The sequence below is a fragment of the Cygnus olor genome, chromosome 22 (genome assembly GCF_009769625.2).
Source record: "Cygnus olor isolate bCygOlo1 chromosome 22, bCygOlo1.pri.v2, whole genome shotgun sequence".
NCBI classification, from domain to species: domain Eukaryota; kingdom Metazoa; phylum Chordata; class Aves; order Anseriformes; family Anatidae; genus Cygnus; species Cygnus olor.
Window position 1 is genome coordinate 6,555,041 of NC_049190.1, and position 21,891 is coordinate 6,576,931.

General features: G+C 44.4%; 2 protein-coding genes across 9 annotated transcripts in view; both read right to left on the reverse strand.

Annotated features, from left to right (window-relative positions):
- KCNJ5 (potassium inwardly rectifying channel subfamily J member 5) overlaps positions 1-1,187 on the reverse strand; it is a 59,219-nt gene extending 58,032 nt beyond the window's left edge. For both annotated transcript variants that reach the window (XM_040534093.1, XM_040534092.1), the window contains exon 1: positions 976-1,187. The gene's annotated coding sequence lies outside the window, so the exon portion shown is untranslated. The remainder of the gene's footprint in view (positions 1-975) is intronic.
- A 4,777-nt stretch (positions 1,188-5,964) lies between these two features.
- The window catches only part of FLI1 (Fli-1 proto-oncogene, ETS transcription factor), a 90,721-nt gene continuing 74,794 nt past the window's right edge, over positions 5,965-21,891 (reverse strand). For 5 of the 7 annotated variants that reach the window (XM_040534096.1, XM_040534095.1, XM_040534098.1 and 2 more), the window contains 4 exons: positions 13,812-13,877; positions 12,443-12,505; positions 11,092-11,139; positions 6,223-10,012 (listed from right to left, as the gene is read on the reverse strand). In XM_040534096.1, the coding sequence (XP_040390030.1) occupies positions 9,483-10,012; positions 11,092-11,139; positions 12,443-12,505; positions 13,812-13,877 (707 nt within the window). In that variant the 3' untranslated portion in view covers positions 6,223-9,482. Of the gene's footprint in view, positions 10,013-11,091; positions 11,140-12,442; positions 12,506-13,811; positions 13,878-21,891 lie in introns of all 7 variants that reach the window. The other 2 variants (XM_040534100.1, XM_040534101.1) reach the window with 2 other exon arrangements.

The following is a 21,891-nucleotide window of genomic DNA, read 5'->3' on the forward strand; positions in this document are numbered from 1 at the left end:
CTGCCAGTGCCGCCTGCCCGCGGTGCAGCCGGCAGGAGATAGAGAGAGCCCTGCAGCCAGAGCCCAGCAGCAAGAGAACAATGAGTGGAATTTCCTCTTTCTGTCCAGAGAGGGCTGTTTGTCACCAGAGAGATAACGTCCCAGGGCAGGGAAAAAAGGTTATCGGGAGACATGCCGCACACAGTGCCACTCAGGACAGACTCCATAGGAAATCTATTTTGGGGGCTGTCACCCGTACTGCCATTAAAAGAAAGTTCAGTTAAGAGGATGAAAATAAATTTAATCTTGCTAAGCAGAAGTGGCTGGAGGGAACCACAGATCCGATACTGGAAAACAAAGACTGGTTTCTTTACCCGTGACAGCGTTTCATTTTTGCCTCTCTACAGCACTCTTTTCTAAAGCCTTATGGTTCTCTTCTCCCTCCCTGTCTGTCCATCCAGTCTGCAATCTGTCCATACTGTAGCAGAAACAATTAGCCCTTTCCACAACTAGTCCTTTCCACACAGTGGAGTATGATGCAGGGGCTAACAGCTGGGTTGGTATAAAGCAAAGCAAGTCTCTTTCTCTTCGGGAGAGGAAATCAGACCATGTACTTACTGCTGGATTAAGGCCTAAAGGGTTTAGCTGTGAAAGTGCTAGCCAAGCAGCTAAGCTTGGGAATAATGTGTCTACACTAAATTTAATTTATCTTCTCATTTCACAAACAACATGTTTCTTCTACTGTATTTATTTTAAACATTCATTCAAGCTGTGCATAATATTTCAATCATTTTGAAATAGATTTACCCCCCTGCTGGCAAATGAATACGGCATCCTGCTGACTGCTGGAGAAAGGGCCATGAATTAAAATAACTGCTTTTATTAAACTGACACGTGCTGGTTAGCTGTCTCCACACACCCTTTGGTAGTAATGGGTGAAGAGACCCCTAAATAATAATAATAAAACAAACCCTAGCAAACTGTTTAGATACTCACACTGACTCGCATCGCAGGAATGTGGCACACCACTGCTAACCAGCTCACAGCAACTGCCTGGATAACTTCTGCATGTACGTGCTTCTTGTAAACTCAACTACTCCCCCATAAACGAGTCAGCAGTGTGCAAAGCCCCAACACAAATGAGAGCAGCTGAGGTGTCACAGCCTCCTTCCTCTCCCCAGGCACCAAACTGATGTGGTTAGACACAAGTGAATTCAGCTGGGGAGAGCCTTTATTTCCCTCTCCCTTTTATTTTGCCCCCTTCAATTAACCCCTGCCTTGAACTGTCATGGTGCAGGCCCAATGCTTGTTCCCCACACAAGCAGAGGGAAACCACAGCACAATGCAAGGAATGTGAGCAGAGCCCCTGCTGTAGCACGGATGTGGGAAACAGAGAAAGATCCTAAACCCTCCAGTGAATCTGTGCCCACAGCCTGCTGCTGCAGCCTGGGGAACCTCTATGACAGCACTGTCACTGCTCCTAAATCAAGTATAACCCTGTGATGATTTCACTGGGACAAGAGTGAGGAAGGCTGAAGCCCTCTCTCCACAGCTGGGCGAATACACAACATGTTGTCCTGTGGCGGAAGCATCTGCCTGGTAAAACTCACGACTTGAACAAACTCTCTGCTGCACGAGAAAGACAAATTCTCCCCATTCCAGGGAGCTGGACAGGCAAGGGGAGGCTGCAAATGAGACAACCTCTTTCCACCTCCCATCTGCAAACCGCTAGCCAGCTTTAAGCACAGAAAGCATTAAAGCCCTTGCCCTCCCGGGTGGCCACATCTCACGTAAGTTCTGCAGCTCAGAGACGAAGTTACTGCAGAGTTCTGGTAAGAAAACCCGCCACCGGGGCAGGCTAGGATGCTAAAGCCCACGCAGGGGAGCTGTCAGACCGAGCTGAGCCATCCACGAGGTGTCTTCTGTCCTTTGGCCGCTGGGTGGCACCCCTTCCCTCCGGATCAGCTCCGCAGCCGGCCGGCAGCCCGAGCAGGCGGCAGTCCTGCGCTTCACGTTGGCAGCGCAGCTAAGTTACCAGTGCGAGCCACAGCAATCTTGAAAGAGCAAAGCAAGAATTTATTGGAAGTGTTCCTTATTTTATTACACAAAGTTTAATGCATTTAGTGACTTATTTTTGGCATGAGCTCTGCTCGCTGGATATATTTAGCCACTTCACAGAAGTGTTGGGAGACTTAATTCACTGCAATGAATTCAGAGGTGGTGTGTAAGTGGAGGGCTGGGGGCTGTAAACATCACGTCCGCAGTGGCACCTAAAGCACCCTTAGCAGAGCCTACGGTAGGTGAGGTGGGTTAGTAACGGCGAGGCTGGGTCTGGGGAGACCTATATTCCTTTTGTGACTGTTCTGTAACTCCAAGCGAGTCGCATTCCCTGCTTGGAGCCTCAGTTTCCCCAGCTGGAGAGAAAAAAAAATAAAAAATAAAAAAGGCAAAAAAAAAAAGAAAGAAAAAAAAGCAGCAAAACAGGCTACCTTGGGAAAGCTTTGAGTTCTAGCTCTGTGTTAGTTTTGCAACAGTGCCCAGAAGTGCCTGCTCAGCTGCAGCCCCCCTCTGATTTGGGAGTGTTTCTGGTACGCTGCAGAGCCTACAGAAACTCGCACAAAGGACTTGCTGCCACCGTAGCGATGTTCATAAACCATTATGTGGCTGGGTGGTGTCTCCAGAAGTCCAAATTATGAACTTTCATGCTCCTGTGCTGGGAGCTTTACCAACACGACCAAAAACTCCTCCCCAGCACCCAGAGGGGAAGTCACTGCCCGGTGCCCCCTGCTGACCACCACATGCTCCTTGCCCAGAGGGCAGTGGGCACAAGCAGCCGGAGCTGTGGGACGGGCAAGGAGAGGCTTGTTGGAAGGGGGCAACCACCACCCGCCCCACTGGGCAGTTTGGGGCCACTCTCCCCTCTCACTGGGGAGATGAGCAGCCGGTGACTGCTCCCTCAGTGCCCCCCTACACTCCGCTGGGGTTTGGGGTGGCTTCAGGCAGGCCCCAGCACCCCAAATTATCCTGACCAGGCTGGTGGTGCTGATACCCCAGTGTCTGTGGAGCCTGTGTTTTTTGTGGTGGCCCCAAACTTGAGGCACAGGAGCTTTAAGGTTCAACCCCTCCACAAGGAGCAGCTGCCTGAAACAGAAACACCCTCCAGTCTGTTTTAGCTCATGGTTGCGGTATGTTGGTCCCCAGAACCCGAGCGGGGGCTGGGTTATTTCCAGCACCAGCTGCCACCCCTGCGTGGGGGCACCAGGACCCCAGAGCTGGCGCTCCAGGGCTGGGCAGCGCTGCCCTCCCCGCAGGGCTCAGCACCCAGGGCCACCGTGTGGGCTCCTTGGCTCTGGTGCACGGGGCTTTGCAGCAGCAGGGAGGGTAAAGTAGGTCCAGCTCCAGGAGACAGAAAGCTAACAAAAAGCCAAAGCAAATAACAAGTTTGCAGCAGTTCCTGGAAAGGAAGAAGAAACCTCTTGTGTTGAAGTAGCTGTGCATCGAACTGCCAGAGTCCCTGTGCTCCTTCTCCTTTAGCAGTTACAACCAAATGTAAGAAACACAGCTCCTTTTTGGCCTGCTCCCTAGCCATGGGGATAAGGAGCAGGTAAGTCCCCTCACCAAGAACACTAGCCCTGCCCAGCAGACCTTTCGGTGTGTTTGCTGTGGCCATTCATACTGGTTGAAGTGGCTGCTCAGCTGCGAGCACACCTGGCCCTCACTGACACACCTGCTCGCCCAGGGCCTTGGTGGGGGCAGCTCCTTCCCTGCTGCTGGTGAACGCGAGGTGAAGAGCTGATGAGGGATACTGTGGTGGCCTCAGAAAGCTGCCTTTCCTTCTTACCTGAATTTCTTTATAGCAGGTTTAATATTGGGGTCTGTTTGCTAATCTTGGAGCCTGAAGAGTTGAATTTTGTCAAGGATCTCTGAGATGTTCCTTATCTGACAGAAGAGTGTGAATTTTATGTGCAGGGATTTCTACTTCTACAGATGAAAATATTAACACGTAGGTTAAATTAGTTCTTTGTGTGACCTAAGTCTCATTTCTTTTCTAATATGTTAGAAAAGCGTGAGCTTTATTTGCAAGGAGTTCTGCTTTTACAGATGAAAATCATAATATGTAAGCTATGCTAGGTATTGTGCAAAAGTATACAAATAAGGTCTTTGAAGTGAATTTATAAACCACAGTCTCAGATGTGCCTCTAGACTACAGCTCTAATTAGCACCAAATGCAGCAACACTCAGTTTGATGTGGGAGAACCTACTTTGTTAGGAAGTGGGCTGAAGTCTAACAAACTAATTTCACAGATGTCATTAAAAATACTATATCAGCATAACAAGGCAGCTTGTAAAAATCTGTTATTGTAATAGTATAATAAAGTGAAGCTGGCTCCCTTAACCCAGAATCTGCAGACCAATGGCTCTTTGCTTGGGATAGTAGGGGTGGGAAACAGCAGCTGGGTTCATCAGTGCTTTTAATACAAAGCTTCAGGCACAGTCATTTACTGTCACTGTGGACATTAAGAACGTGTATGAAATATTATCAGATAACTCCAGCTTCCCATTAAATATTTGCACCAACAGAAGTTATAGCAGATTTCCCATGTAGTTAATGTCTCACTAAGACTGGAAATCAGAGATGCTTGCTGGGCAGAAGAATGACAAATCCTTCCTTTCCTAATGACAATAATTTTTACACTGTAATATATAATATGAATAATATATACTTATAAATAATTTATATAAACACTTCCTCTTTACTAATGGGAACGTCTTAGAATGGGGAAATCCCTTTCCATTGCAAAGATGCCTGTTAGAAACCCAAAGTTGTTTAGAAATTGACCTTCAGGGTTCAAATATAATTCTTAGGTGTAGGAAATCAGTAAGCAGTCTCAGATAATGCCAGGTGCTTCCAAGGAAAGTCTGCCACGTGTATGTATAGACGATGGCTTCCGTGGGCCTTTATTCTCATTCACAGCTGGCCTATGAGCATTGTAGATAGCAGTAATCTCAGATGCTTGACACAGGAAGAATTTGGCATCTCCTAACTTAAAGCATCTAACAAGTGCTTAAGGAGGGGCCTTCATCCTCTGGACTAAGGAGTGATCAAGTGGGAATAAAAAGGGTTCTCCAAAATATAACTGAAAGCAGGTTCTAAACCTGATATCTGTAATTAAGCAGTAAGAATAACTTTTTGTTCTCCCTTTCCAGGTTCCTCTGATATGCAGACACTGAGGCAGGTACATCTCAAATATAAAAACCTGTGGGATAGAACCCAGCCAAAGGAGCTCTGAGACTGTAAGGCCATCACAGCTTCTACTTACTCTATAAGCTGCAACACTTAGAGAAGGTGACATATAAAGCTAATTCTAGTTTTGCGTATTTAAGCTAGATCCCATTAAATGTTTGAATTTGGGGAGCAGAGCAGAAGTACTGGGTGAATACTAGACCACTAGAAAATAATAGCTAAATTACCACTCATTTCAATGGGAGCAGGGCTTCCTGGTGAGGTCTGAGTTCTGAACTTCAATGTAGAGATGATTTTCTGCTATCCCAGTTGCCTCATGGCTCACAATCACATGATCCCAACCATCTGTTTTGTAAACTTTCTGATTTAAGCTTGAAATACTTGAATTCCATCTGCCTTGTCCTCCTGGGAAAAGCAAAAAGTAGCTTTAGTACCATCACATTCCTTGTTTATTTTCTCTCAGTTTGTCCCAGAAACTTGTGTCGGGAGGGGAAATCCCCCCCTTATCATCCCTAGGGCTTCCAACATTGCAGTTAGCCTGCTTCTGGGGGTACAAATGGGCTGCTCCACTTTATGTGTTATCTATCGCTTGTTCTTCACCTGAGGAATGTGAACTATTAAGATCTTATGAAAATGCTAAAACGTGCCTGGGGAAGTGCCCCACCGGTCTGAGGCTGTCTAGCACTCTGGTGTGAGATCTCTCTACTCTACGATCTCTTTATCTCTTTTTTTTTTTTTTTCATGAGAATGCAGCCTGCAGTGGGCTGCAAACTCTGTCTAAAGCTAAATATTAGCAAATACTAGCAAAGATTAGTATCAGCAAGTACCCTGAAGAGATAGATGAAAAGAGACTCAAGGGACCTGAGCTGTGGTGGATGCTGTTCCATCCTTGTCAAGCCAAGCTCCTCTGAGATGCTGCAAGATGGACAGCCAGAAACAAATGCTTCTCAAATTGTTGGTTGTTTTCAAAAGAGGTGATTTTTTTTTTTTTTTCCACCAAGGATGCTGCTGGCCAGATTTTGCTGTCAAAGACATCTTCTTGCTCTGATAACCTTCAGATTCTGCCTCTAGGCATTTTTGTGCAATCTCAGTCTTCAAATTTTCCTATAGCAGGCAACCGGGCAGGCACATTGTATGAGAAGAAAATACTTGATACTTCTATTGATGATGCATAGCCAGAACGAATCCAGATCACAATGAAGCGAAAAACAATAGAGACATGCAAAAAACACTCACTTTTATGGCTAAATTGAGCAACTGTGGCTGAATACACAAAGGGAACAGCTCTGTGGTGCTTGAACACACTCTTTAACATAACTCTTTTTCATAGCCCAGGCTTGCTAATTAAGCCGGTGAAAGCTATTGTACTAGAAACTTAGCAACAAAAGGTTGTGTGTGGAGGAAGGAAATGGTGTACTTGTGCAGTTATGTATTTCTAAGGGTTTATCAAATCTGCAGAAAGATCAAGCTATCTCTCAGGACCACCGTGTGTCTGAAAAAATACAGGAAGTGCCTTTGCCTGACCTTTATACACAATCAGAAGATTCCTTGGCGGTGCTTGTTTTTGCAGACTCTTACTCCATCTCAGGAATGCTTTGGAGCACTGGGTTTCCCTGGGGTTTGGGGTTAGGTGAGAAACATGAGCAGACAGGCAGGCTGGTAATACACACAGCATTGCACATACACATTCTGCCAACGGCTTGTTGAGTACCCTGAAGAGTGAACAGTCGGAGATGTCCATTAGGTCGGTTGTGGCGCTCGCAGGGAGGCTGCATGTTCCAGCACTTGGCACAGGGCTGTGACCCAGTTGCTGGGGCACTGGGCAAAGGCCTGCTCACAGCTCTGCCACCGTCCTCATGCAAGACACTTCGCCTCTTCGAGCTCCAGCTACTCCACCACATTCTCATTCTCTCTCTCTCTCTCTCTCCCCACATGGACAAAAGATGGAGCCTAGGTTTCTGATTTAGACACTTCAATACCTAAATTAGGTCTGATAAACGCCAGCTCCAGAGACACAAATTTTCTGGAATAAGAAGTTGATATTATTTTACAGTGATAAGGATGATGACTGCTACTACTATGGAGATTTGTTGTTTTCCTTTTAGTTGAATTTAATTTAGATGCAAGTTCATGCTCTTTCAGCAGGCATGAGAGGGGAGGGAGAGAGTGGGACAATATGATGCCTTAGAGAAGAAAACCACCATTTATTTTGTCACATTTTTTACATCATCTTCTTCATACAACAGTTTCATTGTAACACTTAATACATTTTTAAAAAACACCAAGATTACTTGCAAAATTATATATATTTTAATATCCAAAAAGTACATTGCATATATATAGTAGCAAAAGCCCCATTTCCATGGGTAATTTCTTCATACTTAAATTTTGCGATTATTGCAGTAATGTTACTTATAAACATCCCAAAAGCACTAAGACCTAAACTGATTAGCTTGATCTTATTCTTCCTTTTTGTTAAATAATGGCATCAGTGCTTCTGTTTAAAGTTATGAGCAGACTATAATGTTCTGATTTCAGGCTCTCATCCTGCAATCGGATGCACATGGACCAAATCTTGCACACACACAGAGTCCCAGAGGTTATGTCTAGATTAGATATTTGTGATCCTGTTAATTGGTTGCCGGTTAATACAAGTTAGCTAATAGGTTATAGATGTAAGTCTAACCCGTGATAGACATCTGTTCTAAAACACGAATGATTGTGGTTTACCCTTCTGTTTATGGCACCAAACCACCATTTGTGGATCATCAAATTAACACGTGCAAAATTAGAGATGGCTGAGAATTTTCAAATGTTTAGCATTTAAATGACAACCCATAGCAAAAGTCTTCAAAAGATGTCGTGAGAAATATTTGATAATTTTCCCTGTGAAGTGGTTAAAATGTTTCCAAAGTTCCAGATTTTGGTGAAAAATAATCACAAAATATTGAAATAGGTCACTTTAAAATGTCAATGTATGTTTTCAATCAGCTTCAGTAGAAACATGTTAACTAAATGGAGTTAATTTGCAAACAACTATGACAGGCTAATACAAGAAAAAAAAATCTACTCTAGACAAACCCAGGAAATCTGGAAGGTTTCTGGCTAATTTGGGAGTCAATTATGGATCCAATTGCAGGACCAAGACTATCTCCAACAGATACATTACTCATGTCTTATTTTTTTATTTTTTTTAGCAAAAAAGTACAAAGCTACAGCCCAAATGTACAGATTGGAAAGATGTACAAATTACATTAAAAAAAAAAAAAAACAACAAACAAAAACAACCCACAAACAACTGAGCTGATAGTAAAAAACAAACCTGCATTTGTGACCGAGGTCAACTCGTTTTATTTACTCTCTCTTTTAAAACTGTGAGATATAGGGAAAAATAACTCTGCATAATTTATACAGTAATTTGCCTTCTGATTTGTTGACCCTTTGAATGACGGTCTGACAAACGCACAGCGTTCGCGAATCGGTAGCATTTAGCGATCCCTAAGACTCTGGCAGAGCTCAAGGGCCTGCTGTCATTTATTTTACTTCACTTTTGCTTTCAAAGAATGTCTGTGCTTGATATTAGGTTACTTTTTGTTCTGGTTTCTGATGTTTCTGGAGTTAATACACAGTCTACTGAACTTGTACAGCCTAGAAAAGTTCCTTCAATGCCCTTTACTTCTTAAAATATACATGTACATATATATATATGAATATATATATTTTCTTAATTTCCAGTTGGGTGAAAATCCTCATCTGCCTTAAAGCTAAGATTCCAGTTGTGGTCCCCTGCAGCCCAAGGTCCTCGTGACTTTATGGTCAAATTGCCTACCCTCTTCAAAGTGAGAAAAAAAAATGTAGTCATCTTTTCCTAAGACCCACAGTTGGGTCTATGTCTTGTCAACCTCCTTTGAATTCTTAAAAATTTCTCTCATCAAAAAGCTAATAATCATTCCAGGTAATGGTGAACAATCTTCATAGTCAATTCCTACAGAGGACATAAGCATTAAAAAAAAAAAAAAAAACACAAAGAAAATGCAGAGTACTGGCCCAAAGAAGCATCCATCTCTCAGTTCAAGACACAAGAGGCAAAGTTACAAAAGTAAAAGGGTTGATCCAGGAATAACCAATATCCAGTTTTAATTCTTGCCCCAGAAAGGCCACAATTATCCATTAAGGGTCCCCCCAAAAAACATAAAAATACCAGAAGTAAAGAAAAAGTCCAATGAGACTGATTAAGGCCACTCGAAGATAAAAGCATCTAGTAATAGCTGCCCAAGTGTGGTGATACATGGGCGTTGGGATGGCGAGGGACATTGGGGTTTGGATAAATGCTTCCAGCAGGGGAGGTCCAATAAGGTGAGGCAGCTCCAAAGAAACTGGATGATGTGACAGGCATAGAAGAAGGGTGTGGGGGTACAAAGTTCACCTTCTGCTGATGGGCATGGTAAGAAGGCATGTAGGAGAGATCTGATGGATACTTGTACATTGACGATTCAGTGGGATGAGGCTGGAGAGCCTGGGCAATGCCATGAAAGTCAAATTTGTAGGCATACCTTTTGCCATGCACTTTGGTCATAATGTTCTTATCATAGTAGTATCGGAGGGCTCGGCTCAGCTTGTCATAATTCATATTGGGCTTGCTTTTGCGTTCTCCCCAGCGCCGTGCCACTTCATCAGGGTCCGTCATCTTGAATTCCCCATTGGTCCCTTCCCATGTGATACAGCTGGCGTTGGAACTGTCCGACAGCAACTCGAGGAGGAACTGCCACAGTTGGATCTGCCCGCTCCCTGCGAGAAGCAAGCCAAAAGGAAAGGAAATGACATTGTGCTTCCTGCTTAAAAGCAAAGACAAAGGCAGGAAACAGAAGGACTATCTCGATCTTTACTGGGAACTGCTCCTTCAAGCCTTAGAAAATCTTACGTAGGAATGGATAAACTATTCCCAGCAAACAAGTTAGTCAACCCTTTGTTCTGTTTATGAGTTTGAGGTCAGATTAGATTTCATAATGGTCGCCTTTGGCCTTAAAATCTTTGAGCTATTCATAAACAGGCCTTTTCCCGAGCATAGTGTTCTGCAAAATTTTTCTCTGAATGGTTGACAGTGTATTTCAAGTCTGAATTGCTTACTCTTTACCATAGATATTATTTTGGATACTTACAGTTTATTTGCCAGTTGGTAATCTGAGATACATAAGATTATTTCTTCCCCAGATGAGATGTTTTATTTGGTGTAGTTATACTAACAGTAAAGGTAAAGAAGCTTATGAGGGTGTTTCCTTCACTATTGCCTTCAGACATTACATCAGTAAGCAAACAGTATCAATGCAAAATGCCTATAGTTGGCCTGGCCCTCTCTAATGATTAAGCCCAATTTTTTGAATTTCCATTACTACTCCTGAGCAGTATAGGAGTTTGTTTAGTTCAAGCAAGATTTAGGCAACATCTTAGTCCCCAAAGCCAGGAATTGTTTCCTTTATATGACCTGCTGGGGACAGTCACTATGCTGTGACTTTCAGAGATGTTTTGTGCCTTCCCTGCTCTTAATCCGCAGCAGACACTGGAGAACAAACCTGCGCTGCAAATCTGAGAGAGTAGGAATTAAGTCCCCTAAAAGGCTCTTCTTTGGGAATACTAGTTTGGGGTAAGCACATTCAGGATGGTGATTTTATCCTGATAAAGGTAATATCACACCACTTTCCTTACATTACTGTGGTGATTTTTGCAAAAGCGGTTGTGAGGCCACAACTACTAAGACCCATGACCCTCACAGTGTACCCCAAAAGCAGACAGCTACTCATTCAGTACAGACTGGAGCAGTAGATCACATGGAAGTGACAATGGTGGTCTGGAATTTAAGAGGAACTTACCTGGATTGGCAAGACGGCTACTGGTAGGCCCCAGGATTTGATAGGGATCTAAAGAAAAAACAAAACAAAACAAAAAAAAACAACACAAAAGCTATTTAGAAACCTATCTCATCAAAAAGAAACAACAATTCATTATTATTTATTCTAGAAACAAGATCAAATGTTCACCTTCTTGCTTCACTTGTACTGCCTTTTCTCCTAGGCTACGGAACAGACCTGATGTGTCTATTTCTTTTTTAGCAATCAACCACCAATTATTTGTGGAATCCAAAATGGCACTGTTGTTCTGACAGTGGTTTCAGACTTGCCTGCTTTCAAAGATCGTAATCTCTTTGGACATACCCTACACTTATGTGTCAATTAGAACATTTAGCTGCGTGGAAAAAAAACAAGTGTGGGAGAGCAAAGAAGTAACAAATCAGAAGCAAATATATTTCTTATAAAAATAGCTAGTCAACAGAAGAAATTTTCAAATTCACTTGTTAACTGTCTAGCTTGCTTCTCTCTGAGGTCAATGAAAAGTTCACCCAACTCTCCGTTGCTGAAGCAAACAGAACATTAGACAAATGAGAGTAACAGGAGTTTTATCACTGGCTCCAATGAGGCTGAGTGTTTCTTGAAAACTCCACGATGCATTTATTAGGAATGAATTCCTTCCCTTTTTGTGGGGCCTCCTCAGCTCTAATGTCTACACTTCTCCTTTGCTTCCCTCTGGTTTTGGTGATTTGGATCTATAGCATTTGCTCGTGGATTGAAATGATGCCAAACGAACCAACCCCCTAAAAAAAAAAAAAAGATAGAAAGCAGCTGTGCAAAGCAAAGAAGGTGGTGTTTAGCTTTTCAAAGGCCCCTCGGGAAACTAGAAGGAAACACTACTGCTCACTGTCCAGCAGGGTTTGCTTTTCTTATTTGGTTTTCTTTGACACTGGGGAACCCCGTGATTCTGTTTGGAGATGCCTCCATTGAACATCACTGCAACGGAGGTGAGGGGCTAGCGAGCAGGCACTGCACTGCTGCAGCATTAACAGCTCCATGCCTTTAACTGCTTCAGGACCCATTGCACTTCATATCATGATGCTTCAAAGGAGATGCAACTGATGCTAGGCACTGCATGTGACTCAGCTGAAACAAGGATGTTTCTTTTGAATGGGGAAGGACAATAGAGTAAAATAGAAACATTTTGGAACAATTGCTGTCACTGCTGGGTCACAGTTGACTCATAATTCTAAGACTTCCCTGTAAGGGTCTGCATGTTTGTCCTGTGTCCATGGTTGTTGCTGGTTGACACATTTATTCTCCCAATCTAGTACAGTTACTTAGCAAATGCAGTGGTGACACAATCAACAGTTACCTGGCTGGGGCCGTTGCTGTTCTGTTGTCTTATTCACATTTTGCGTCCCTGCAACAGGAGGGCCTGTAAAAACAGGAAAGATCTTATATGTACTAGAACAGACAGGGAGGAATGGTCAGAGAACAAGACAAGATACATTGAACAGGAATAATAGTGACTGGGAAGTTTTCTAATCCTAAGAGCTGGTATTTTTGAGATTGCACTAGAAAAATAAGAGGTTTCACTGGAAACTTAAAATTTCACTGTAAAATGAAAATATGTAGACTAGGCAAGGAAAAATATTATGTAGATACCTCATTCATTTTCTGTCTTTTATTATAACTTAACTCCCATTCTAGTTTAGATACATGCTTTGAACAGGAATTGGAATTCTTTTAATGTATAAATTCTGACCTACTTCTATGTCGGAACTTCTTTCAATATTTCTTTGGAAATGGGAATACTTTTTTAAACCAACCTTTTTAGGCGAACAAGTTTTGGTTTTATTAAATCAAACATTTAGTTGAAAATATCATGGCCATTTCTATAAATCACTTCAACATTAACATCTGTTCCTCTTCTTCATATCATTTCTTGTAACAGAAAACTGTAACTCAAAGACTAGTCTTCACATTTAGAGCACATGTAGTTCACAAAGCTGCAAAGCAAAGGAAGCATAATCTGACAGCCAGGTTCTGCCACATTTATTTGCACCTCATAGGTTCTTGTTGAGGGTCAAGTGAGTCCATCTTGCACTGCTGTACAGGGATATGCCCCAGCAGTGGAAGCAGGGGAGAGTATGGCTTGATATCAGCTGGTTAGGTTAACTAGAATACAGCCTTTAGGGACAAGGAACTGATATTTCCATTGAGATGTCAGCCCATGACCCAGAGTGTATTGTGAACTCAGGGACACAATAAAAACAGTAAGAAACAAGAACAGTTGTGTGAGTAGCAGCTCATGTAGTAGGGGCCCTAGCTGCCTGCTTGGCTTTGTATGGAATCTTACTTTCTGAAAAGTAGTAGGAAACTGAGAATCTGCCCAAGCTGTCTATATCTGTCCCTAAAAATACTACACCAAAATACAGGGAATGTGGTTACCAAGAGTTTCTGTTTATAGGGAGGACCTGATCCTGGCTCCTTAATTAAATCTGGGGTGTAGCAGAGGTTTGTTCTACTGTAACAGCTGCAGTTGTCTTTAATACACGATTCAATGATAAAAGTATTTGTGTCAATTTTCTTTTCATAACATAATTCTAGCTCTTGTCTTAGTATCCCTAAGTCCTTCACCATTCTGATGCTCATAACACAAGCCAACCATGCCCATCTTTCCCACAGTCTCATTTTGATCTTCCATTGCAGAATTTGTGATTCCCGTTGGGACGACTTACTTTTGGTAAGGCCAGAATTCATATTACTGCCCCATCCTGTTCTCCTGACTGCATCATAGGAGGGATCTAATGACAAAAGACAACAGGCACAGAGGGGTTGAAATCAACTCTTCCCAGAAAAAAACTTGCAAGAATCTAGCTTTGTATCTTGGTCCCAACTGCCTTGGTATTATGCATATACTATTGGTTTTCCTCTGCCACATCTCCTGTGCTCCTGCTCCCTCACAGCCAGGCAACAGGCTGTCAATGTGATGGTCAGGACGATGCTCGGATATGACACCTTCTGACCATGAAGTAGAGTCAGTGCACTCAGTGGAGTTCAGAGTGCAGCTCATCCCATCGAGAAGGAGACCCTCTTTCTCTTATCCCAAGATGACAGAAACGGGCAGGAAAGGAGGACGAAATTTTGTGTTATTCCATACGACGGACTTGAAACACACAATAAAAAAAGCTATTTTAAGATGGAAAGATAGGAAAAATAGCATCCTCTCGGGTGAAATTCAAAATACCCCTCTGGCCATGCTGGTAGGCAGGAGCGGGCACTGCCCCGTGCCCCATCGTGCCACACAGCGCAGCAGGGCTCCTCAGCTCCCTGCAGAAACATCCCAGGCACTTGCACATTCCTCCTGGCGCTGGGAAAGCCGCTGCAGCTTTGAAATTACAGCCTTCTAGTTATTGGCATGAAAAGGAAAACAGAGAGGGGACGGGAGAGGGGAAGGGAGGGGAAGAGAGGGAGAGAAAGAGGAGGAGGGAAGAGAGGAAAACAGGGGGGAAAAGAACTCATTTAATGTGCCTGGTGTTCTTTTCATTTTATTTATTTGCCTTTTTTTTTTTTTTTTTCTAACTAGAAACCGCAAACCCCAGTGCAAACAGATCAGACTGAAAAACAAACTGCTACGGTTTCAGGCTGGTACAAAGAGCGCGGCAGGACATCTCTGGAGGAGGGAGGCACAGCCCCAGCCGTGCTGTCCCCGCTCCGTGGCTGGGCACGGAGCAGCAGGGCTGGAAACTGGCTGGCAGCCGGGCGCTGCCAGGGAACTTTATCCCCAGCTCAGTCCTCGGCAGCTGTCCTTGCTGTAAATAAGCTACTGTTTGCATGGGTGGCATTTTCCTTGCTGGAAAACCATCGTGCAAATCCTACCACGGCTGAGCGCGCCTGGAGCTCGGGCTGCTGCTCTGTCAGTGACTGAGATCGGGAGAGCAGAGATGAGGTCCGGAGTAACCACTGGCTTTTCCCATGTCCTCTTTGCAGCCAGCCTCTGACTTTCATTTCTCCCCTGGGATATCCTTTATAAGTATTACCAGTAGAGCTATTAGAGAAATGTTTGGGGAAATATTCTGAAGACAACATAGCAGTTCTGAGTTGAGAGAGAAAGGCAAAACCTCAGAAATTTCCACAGATTGTGATGCTAATGTACATTTTGGTTGCCTCAAAAATAGTTTTGCTATTATGTGATTTTAACGGAAGCATCACTTACGTGGTGATCCTGTTAAAAAGAAAGAGCAATTTTCCAACAAAAAAGTTATTTTCAAATCAGGAAAAAATCCTTTCCAAAAAGTAGCAGGACTCCTTTTGAAAATTTTCAGTTTTCTCTGATTTGGGTCAGAAATTTGACTGAGGCGAATCAGCTGCCACAGATGGGTTGGTTGATTCGCATGCATCAGCGTGCTTTGGGTAAGCAAATAGGCCATCATCTGGATAGATGATCCTCCTCCTCCTCCTCCAGATGGAGAAACTTGTCACTGAGGAGGAGTCTGCTTTGCTCACAGTGTCACGGAAAGAATGTGGCATGCATCTCCTACAGTTTTTTTAACATTACGTGACACTATCACAATCAGATGTGCTGACCAGGTGTGTGTGCTACGGCTGTTTGGGCTTTAAAGGATCAAGGCTGGGTTCTCCGGAGAAGTTTGGGTAAGCCTGTCTGAATTTATCATTCAAAACCTCTCTGAATGGGTTTCCTTGTAGTGTACAGTTTAGGCCTTAAAATGTTGGCTTGGAAGGTCGGTGTGCATGGGACTCAGCCCAGGTTTAACCCAGGTTTAGCATGCCTCAGATGAGTCCCTTTGCCTCAGTTTCCACATATAGAATGTATTGCAGAGTGATGGGTGGGCATTTATAGGGACAGTCATGTTAGGATGTTAGGATGAAGCTCAGTTTTGACTGCGACTGTGCACCAGTGAGAAGGGTTAAACATCAGAGCAATACAGGCATTGCTATTGAAACGTGTTCACTCAGCTAGAGCAAGTTTCCAACTCTTTCCTTCTCTCTCTCTCTCTCAAAAAAATAAAAAATCCAAATCCACTAAGCTATTTTTGTTTTGTTTTCACAAAAATCCGTGCAATGTGAAAGAACCACATCAGCCCTCCCAGCTTCCAGGCCCAGACTCTAAAGCTGAACGTGTTTAAAACAAAATGGAAAAGGCAGAGCCAGGGAACCTATCCAGAGACTCGAGTTTCTGCAAAAACAATATCGTTCCCAGGACCTGACGCCCAGTGGCTTGAAGAGATCCTACAGAACTCCAGCCAGACGGTTAGTTACAGGGAGAATCTTATCTGTCTTTAAAACCACTTGGATTTTACACCAAAACTTGCCGAGCTATGGAAATTCAATTAAAAGATTTGGAATGAGGTTCTTTTCTGGTGTAAATCAGCAAATAGCTACAGTGAAGTAAGGGGCCAATTTATACCAGCAAAGGATCAGGTCCCTCAGTCTGTTTTAGACTCAAAAGACCCAGTGGAACAACAGTCCTATGACAAATGTGTATTCAATACAAAATGGAATTAAAGAGCACAAAATAAATCATAGATGCTTTCAAGAAATGTCATTCTGCAGCTGTCTGGTTTATGTCCAGAAATTCCCCAGAATGAATGCATACTCTATTATGAGTAAGGTAAAGGATATTAATAATGCTTTGCACTTTCACAGCACCTTTCAACTAAGGATCTCACAGCTTTGCAAACATTCATACTCACAACACGCCTGGGAAGAAGGTTAAATATCGTTTTATTTATTTACATGCATAAACGCTCTTTCCTCAGCCTTAGCTGCCTTTTACCAGATGAAATGCCTTTCCCAGAAATCCGACTGTCGAACACACCACGTGGCATTGGTCTCTGGACCTTTCCTAACCGTTGCCTGTACTTTCTCCCCCCAGATCTTTCCTCAGCTCCTACCTCGCCAGCCTCTGTGCCATTTGGACGTCCTCATCCTCTTCTGTGCAACACACTTTTCAAAGTCTATTGATTCCTCAGGAATTAGATGTAAATGAGAAATGGCACAGTGGTGGAACAGTCTGCTAGGCTACACAGAAAGCCGGGAAAAGGCTTAGGACATGTCAAAATCAGTGAGATCAAGTCTGGCCATCAGGCAGGCTGTCCTGTAAAGATCAAGAGATGAGCTAAAGCATCCGATCTCTGCAGCTTCTTCTTGTCAGACTGCCTGGCACAACAAAGGAGGGACTTGATGTGGGGAAGAAGATGAGGAGTGTGTCCCAGGCATCTCCTGGATGACTTTCGGGGACAGGGAGGAGGAGAACGGCTGCACTTTGTACTGTGTAAGTGGAGGAGGTACGGCACTGCAGGAGGGAAGATAAGGCAGGCCCCACCGAACCACTAGCCCACCTTCACAGACCCCCCCCACCTCTCTGCTTGAATGCTACTTTGTTCCTGTTCCCCATACCTCTGGATCATATTTAGTCTAAATAGACTAACAGGCTTAAATATTGCTGTGGGCTAGGGACAGACGGACAGACACCCACAAGCTCATTTCCCTAGGAAACCAGGCTTAAAATCCCCAAGCAGACTTCCACACCACAAGAAGACCATCCCAGATGCCTAGCAGTTGTTTAAGCTTGAATGCAGTCCAATGAACAAGCCATTAGGGAACCTGTGTTTAAGATATGATGTATTAGAGAGCAAACCCTCTCTGATAAGCTTTAAAAAGTTTTTTTTACAAATTAAAAGAAATGGTGCTTTATAAATCTGAAAGCTTGGGACAGAGGGGAGAAGCAAAGGGGGGGGGGGGGGGGGCGGAGTTTCAGCTGAACAATAGGCTCACAGTCCCGGTACTTCCTGAGCTGCTCAGTGAGTGCTGACAGCCCCTTCATCCTGCTTTCTCCGTAGGAGCTCTTTCAGTCAAGCCAGATTCAGGCACTATTTTGTGCTACTAGCCTGTCCAGGAGAATGACGGGCACTGGGCCTGTCGATATCCTCCTTTTTGAGTTGTTTTCTTTTTCTTCCAGGATGGATACAGTGGGTCTGGGTCGTTTATGGACCAACCACTCTCTAGGCACTATAGTAGGATCTTCCCTGAAACGCCATCTCTGCTGGCGTAGGACCCCAGTTTTCAAGCACGGCTGGGAAGGAGCAGCGCGGCGTATTTATTGTGTTCACGGCATCACTGGCAGCAGCGGCAGTGCTTTCCCAGCCAGGCACTGGCTGCTTTGTGAACTGCTGGGGCTCACCGTCAAGGTGCGGGGTGACTGGTCTGAAGATTAGCTCCCTCAGTCAGACCCGTGGGCAGTATCATGCCTGGGTTAGCACAACAGCCACCGGACTGCGTGTCCGGATTGAGCAGCGTCCTGAAATGTAACACTATATGTAACACAGCAGTGTCTGAATGCTGAGGTCTGCCTGAGCAAATCCTGTCCCCGTCACATCTCCCACGTGAGGAGCCCTGGGAGGTATTGGGGAGGCACCACTGGAACTCACACTGTCGCAGAGCTGAGTGGGGTCTCGAAGCCTCCCAAGAAGCTTTCATCCCCTGAGGTGGGATTTATTCCTGGAACCAACTTTTGTAGAAGGTGTCTGGGGAAACACATGTGCAGCAAACTCACAGGAGCATCTGGATTCCCCAGCATGGTAGGAGCTAAGAAGTAAAGAGAGCTCCCCAGTCTCTACCTAATGGAGTTGACACCTCCAAGGAGATTAGGCAGCCAAAAGATGGAAAGTGGCTTGTCCTACGTCAAGGGGACAGAGCCAGGAAGAAAATAAAGGTAACTAAGTCTCCCAGGTCCCAGTGAATTGTCTCACTGCTTACCATCACTGCCTCCATTTCCCTTTGAAACACACTGGCAGCCTCTGCCCCAGTCTGTCCTGCTGGCTGGGCTGAGTAGTAACAACAGCAATAACTGCAGCCATTGAGCGATTCTGTACCAGGGAATCTTGAGGTGCTTTACAAAGAAAGGTAGAGTGACTCCAGCTCACATGACAAAAAAAGACCCCCCAAAATGAAATACAGAATGAACTGCTCCTGAATACCTTCTTATTTGGTTAGGGAGCACAGGCATTTCATTAGCAGGCAGGACTTGGCCTTACAAATTTCAGTGTAGCAAATCAGGGGAAGGAGGCTGCAAATCTGAAGCGGGCTATGGAATCCTTGGGATTCTCCATACAGAATACATTCTGGTTTTTGCAATGAGTCCTCCCGCTTCAGTAGGAAGAAAGATCCTGGCTTAGTGGCTGGAATTTAAATTAGCGTCTCTAAATGGGGAAAGCAGAACCAGGTGTCCTCAGGGATCCAGACTTGTGATTAATCTAAGTGGTCACTTGGGGTCTATTTTGTGGCAACTGGTTTAGAGAGGGAGAGAGAGAAAGGAGGGCATGGGACCGCACCACTTTTCCTCCCGAAGCGAGGTAGTGTGTGGTGTCTAGGACTGGCACTATTCTGGTATCCTGGAAAAATCCCAACGTAGGCGCATGGGAACAAAAAACACTACTGCTGCAAACCAAACATGTAAGCAAGACCTGCCAAACTGCTGAGCGTCCAGCCCTCACACTCCTGTCATTTAACCTGCTGGAGATCGCATTGAAGAGGTGGAGTTGTGTTTAAAGCCAGTTGGAGAGAAGAAACCTAGACTGTGGGTTTCTGGAGGGGCAAAGAAGCCAAAAACACCTCCAGCTCCTCCTAGAAACATTAGATGGATTGTTTTAAATCATGGCAGCAAACAGAAAGGTTGTAGAGTCAGCAAGGGCCTTCCCAGGCCCACTCTGGCTCAAAGTGTAAGTGCTAAATGCTCAATACACACCATGCAAAACTTTACAACGTCAGCAGCACCCTAGATGCAGTTTTTCTTAGCACAAAGCAGTAAGACTGTGGGTGCTGTCATTTGTTTGCAGGAGGCTGTACACTGTGGCAGAGATGGAACAGAGGGGGAAAGCAGAACAGAGTGCGAGGAATCCTCTGGCCTATTCAAACTACTTGTGCAAATTAGTACTTGGCATCCCTTAACAATTAGCCTATGGCACCCAGGTATGAGCCGCATGGAGTTCTGTGTACAGAGACCTCAAAATCTCACCCACAGTATCAATTCTCTTGCAATGAATTACTTTTCAATTTACTATTTCTGCTAATTAAAATAATTAGTTAGTATGTATGCCATATGTCAGGCTCTGTGTCATTCACAGCCAACGTTACTATGGCTGTTCTCATGATTATGTAAGACTTTCCAGTGCCTTCCAGCACAAAACTCATTCGTTTCTGCTTCAAGACCACAATGTCCTGCTCCTTCTGCTCCAGAATCACCAGTATGTGGATCATATGTGGAATTAGGTAATTCTAAGTCTCTCCAGTAAGAGGAAGCAACTAGCTGAGTACAAAATAATTTCAAAATAACTTCTATGGTACAGCCCCATTTTCAGACTATCTGGTTATTTCACAATTTAGAAAACAAAAACAAAACCAAAAAAAAACCAACACATTTATTATCAAACAACTCTGCATTGCTATGAACCTGTTTTACAGATGAGGAACTGGCACGGCGAGCACAGACCAGGCTTGGAACAACATTGGGTTTTGACTCAAAGTCAGCTCCAACCAAGGGAGAAGGGACTACGTGAGAGTTGGATTTACACGAGGAACCTGAGGCAGAGCATGCATGCGAAGAGGAGGTTTAACTTGGGCAATCACTGGAAGTAGCTGAAAGCCCAGTTATGCATTGCTATCTGTAAGGAAATACACACCAAAGCGTTCAAACTTTTCCAGTTTAACTCCTGTCCTAGATCCAGTTTTGGATCTGAGCACCGTGTTGAAGCCCGCTTCGTCCCAATGTCAGCCAGGATCTGGAGCCTAACAGAGTGCATGCACAAAACTAGGGTGCAGGATTTCCAAAGGGTGACCTGAAGGAGCTGCTACACACAGCGGCTGTACAGCCTGCAGCTCTGCTCCCCCACTCGCAGGAGGGCTCTGGCCTCCCAAACTTGGAGTCACTCCCAGTTTGCTTTGAGCTATAGGTGACAGCCCCCAGTTGCGCGAGCGGGGCTAGAAAAACATCCCCGAGCCGTGCAGCGGTGGAACTTCCTGATTCACGTCTGAGCTACCCTGCGCAGTGCTTACAAAGACACATTATAAAGAAAAGGAGGAAGTAGTGAGAATTTTTCTGTTGTTGTTGCTTTTTTTAATAACGGCAGCAGAAGTCCCAGTGCGCAGCCCGTGATGAAGACTGTGTCCTAAGAATCCCTCCCCGAGGCAGCTTTGTAAAGCAGTCACTTTCCAGCCAACACGCACAGTCACCCACGCGTTGCTGAGCCATGCGGGGCTGCAGACGTGAAGAGCCACATGCAGACAGGCATACTACAGAGCAAAAATGCAGACGTACGATCGCATGTTGTTAAAGGCATGCTTCTGAGCACCCTTCGCACATCTAAATGCACATTCATCTAAAGCACACACACCAATGTGCACAAATACGCTCACAGCACTGTGCAGGCACAGAAGCAAACGGGGCAGGAGGAAAGTGAAGGGTTAATGTGTTCGCTGCATTCATGTACTGAAAATGCGCGGAGACAAATGGAGAAGTAAAGAAAAAGAAACGCATATTCGCAGAGAAAAAAGCTAGACGCAGCAATACACACATAAGAGAAAAGGGAAGGGAAGACACACATGCGCACACTTTGCAGCAAACGTTTTTACAGCATTTGCCCATTTAACTCATTATCAGGAAACACATTTACTCTTGTCTTAGGAAACAGCAAAAGTACTTCCAAGAGCTTTTCATAGGAGGGACTGCACCCCAGCAAACATGTAACCCCCCCACATGTGCAAAAACATTGCTTGCCGTGCACCCCAGGCAAAAAAATA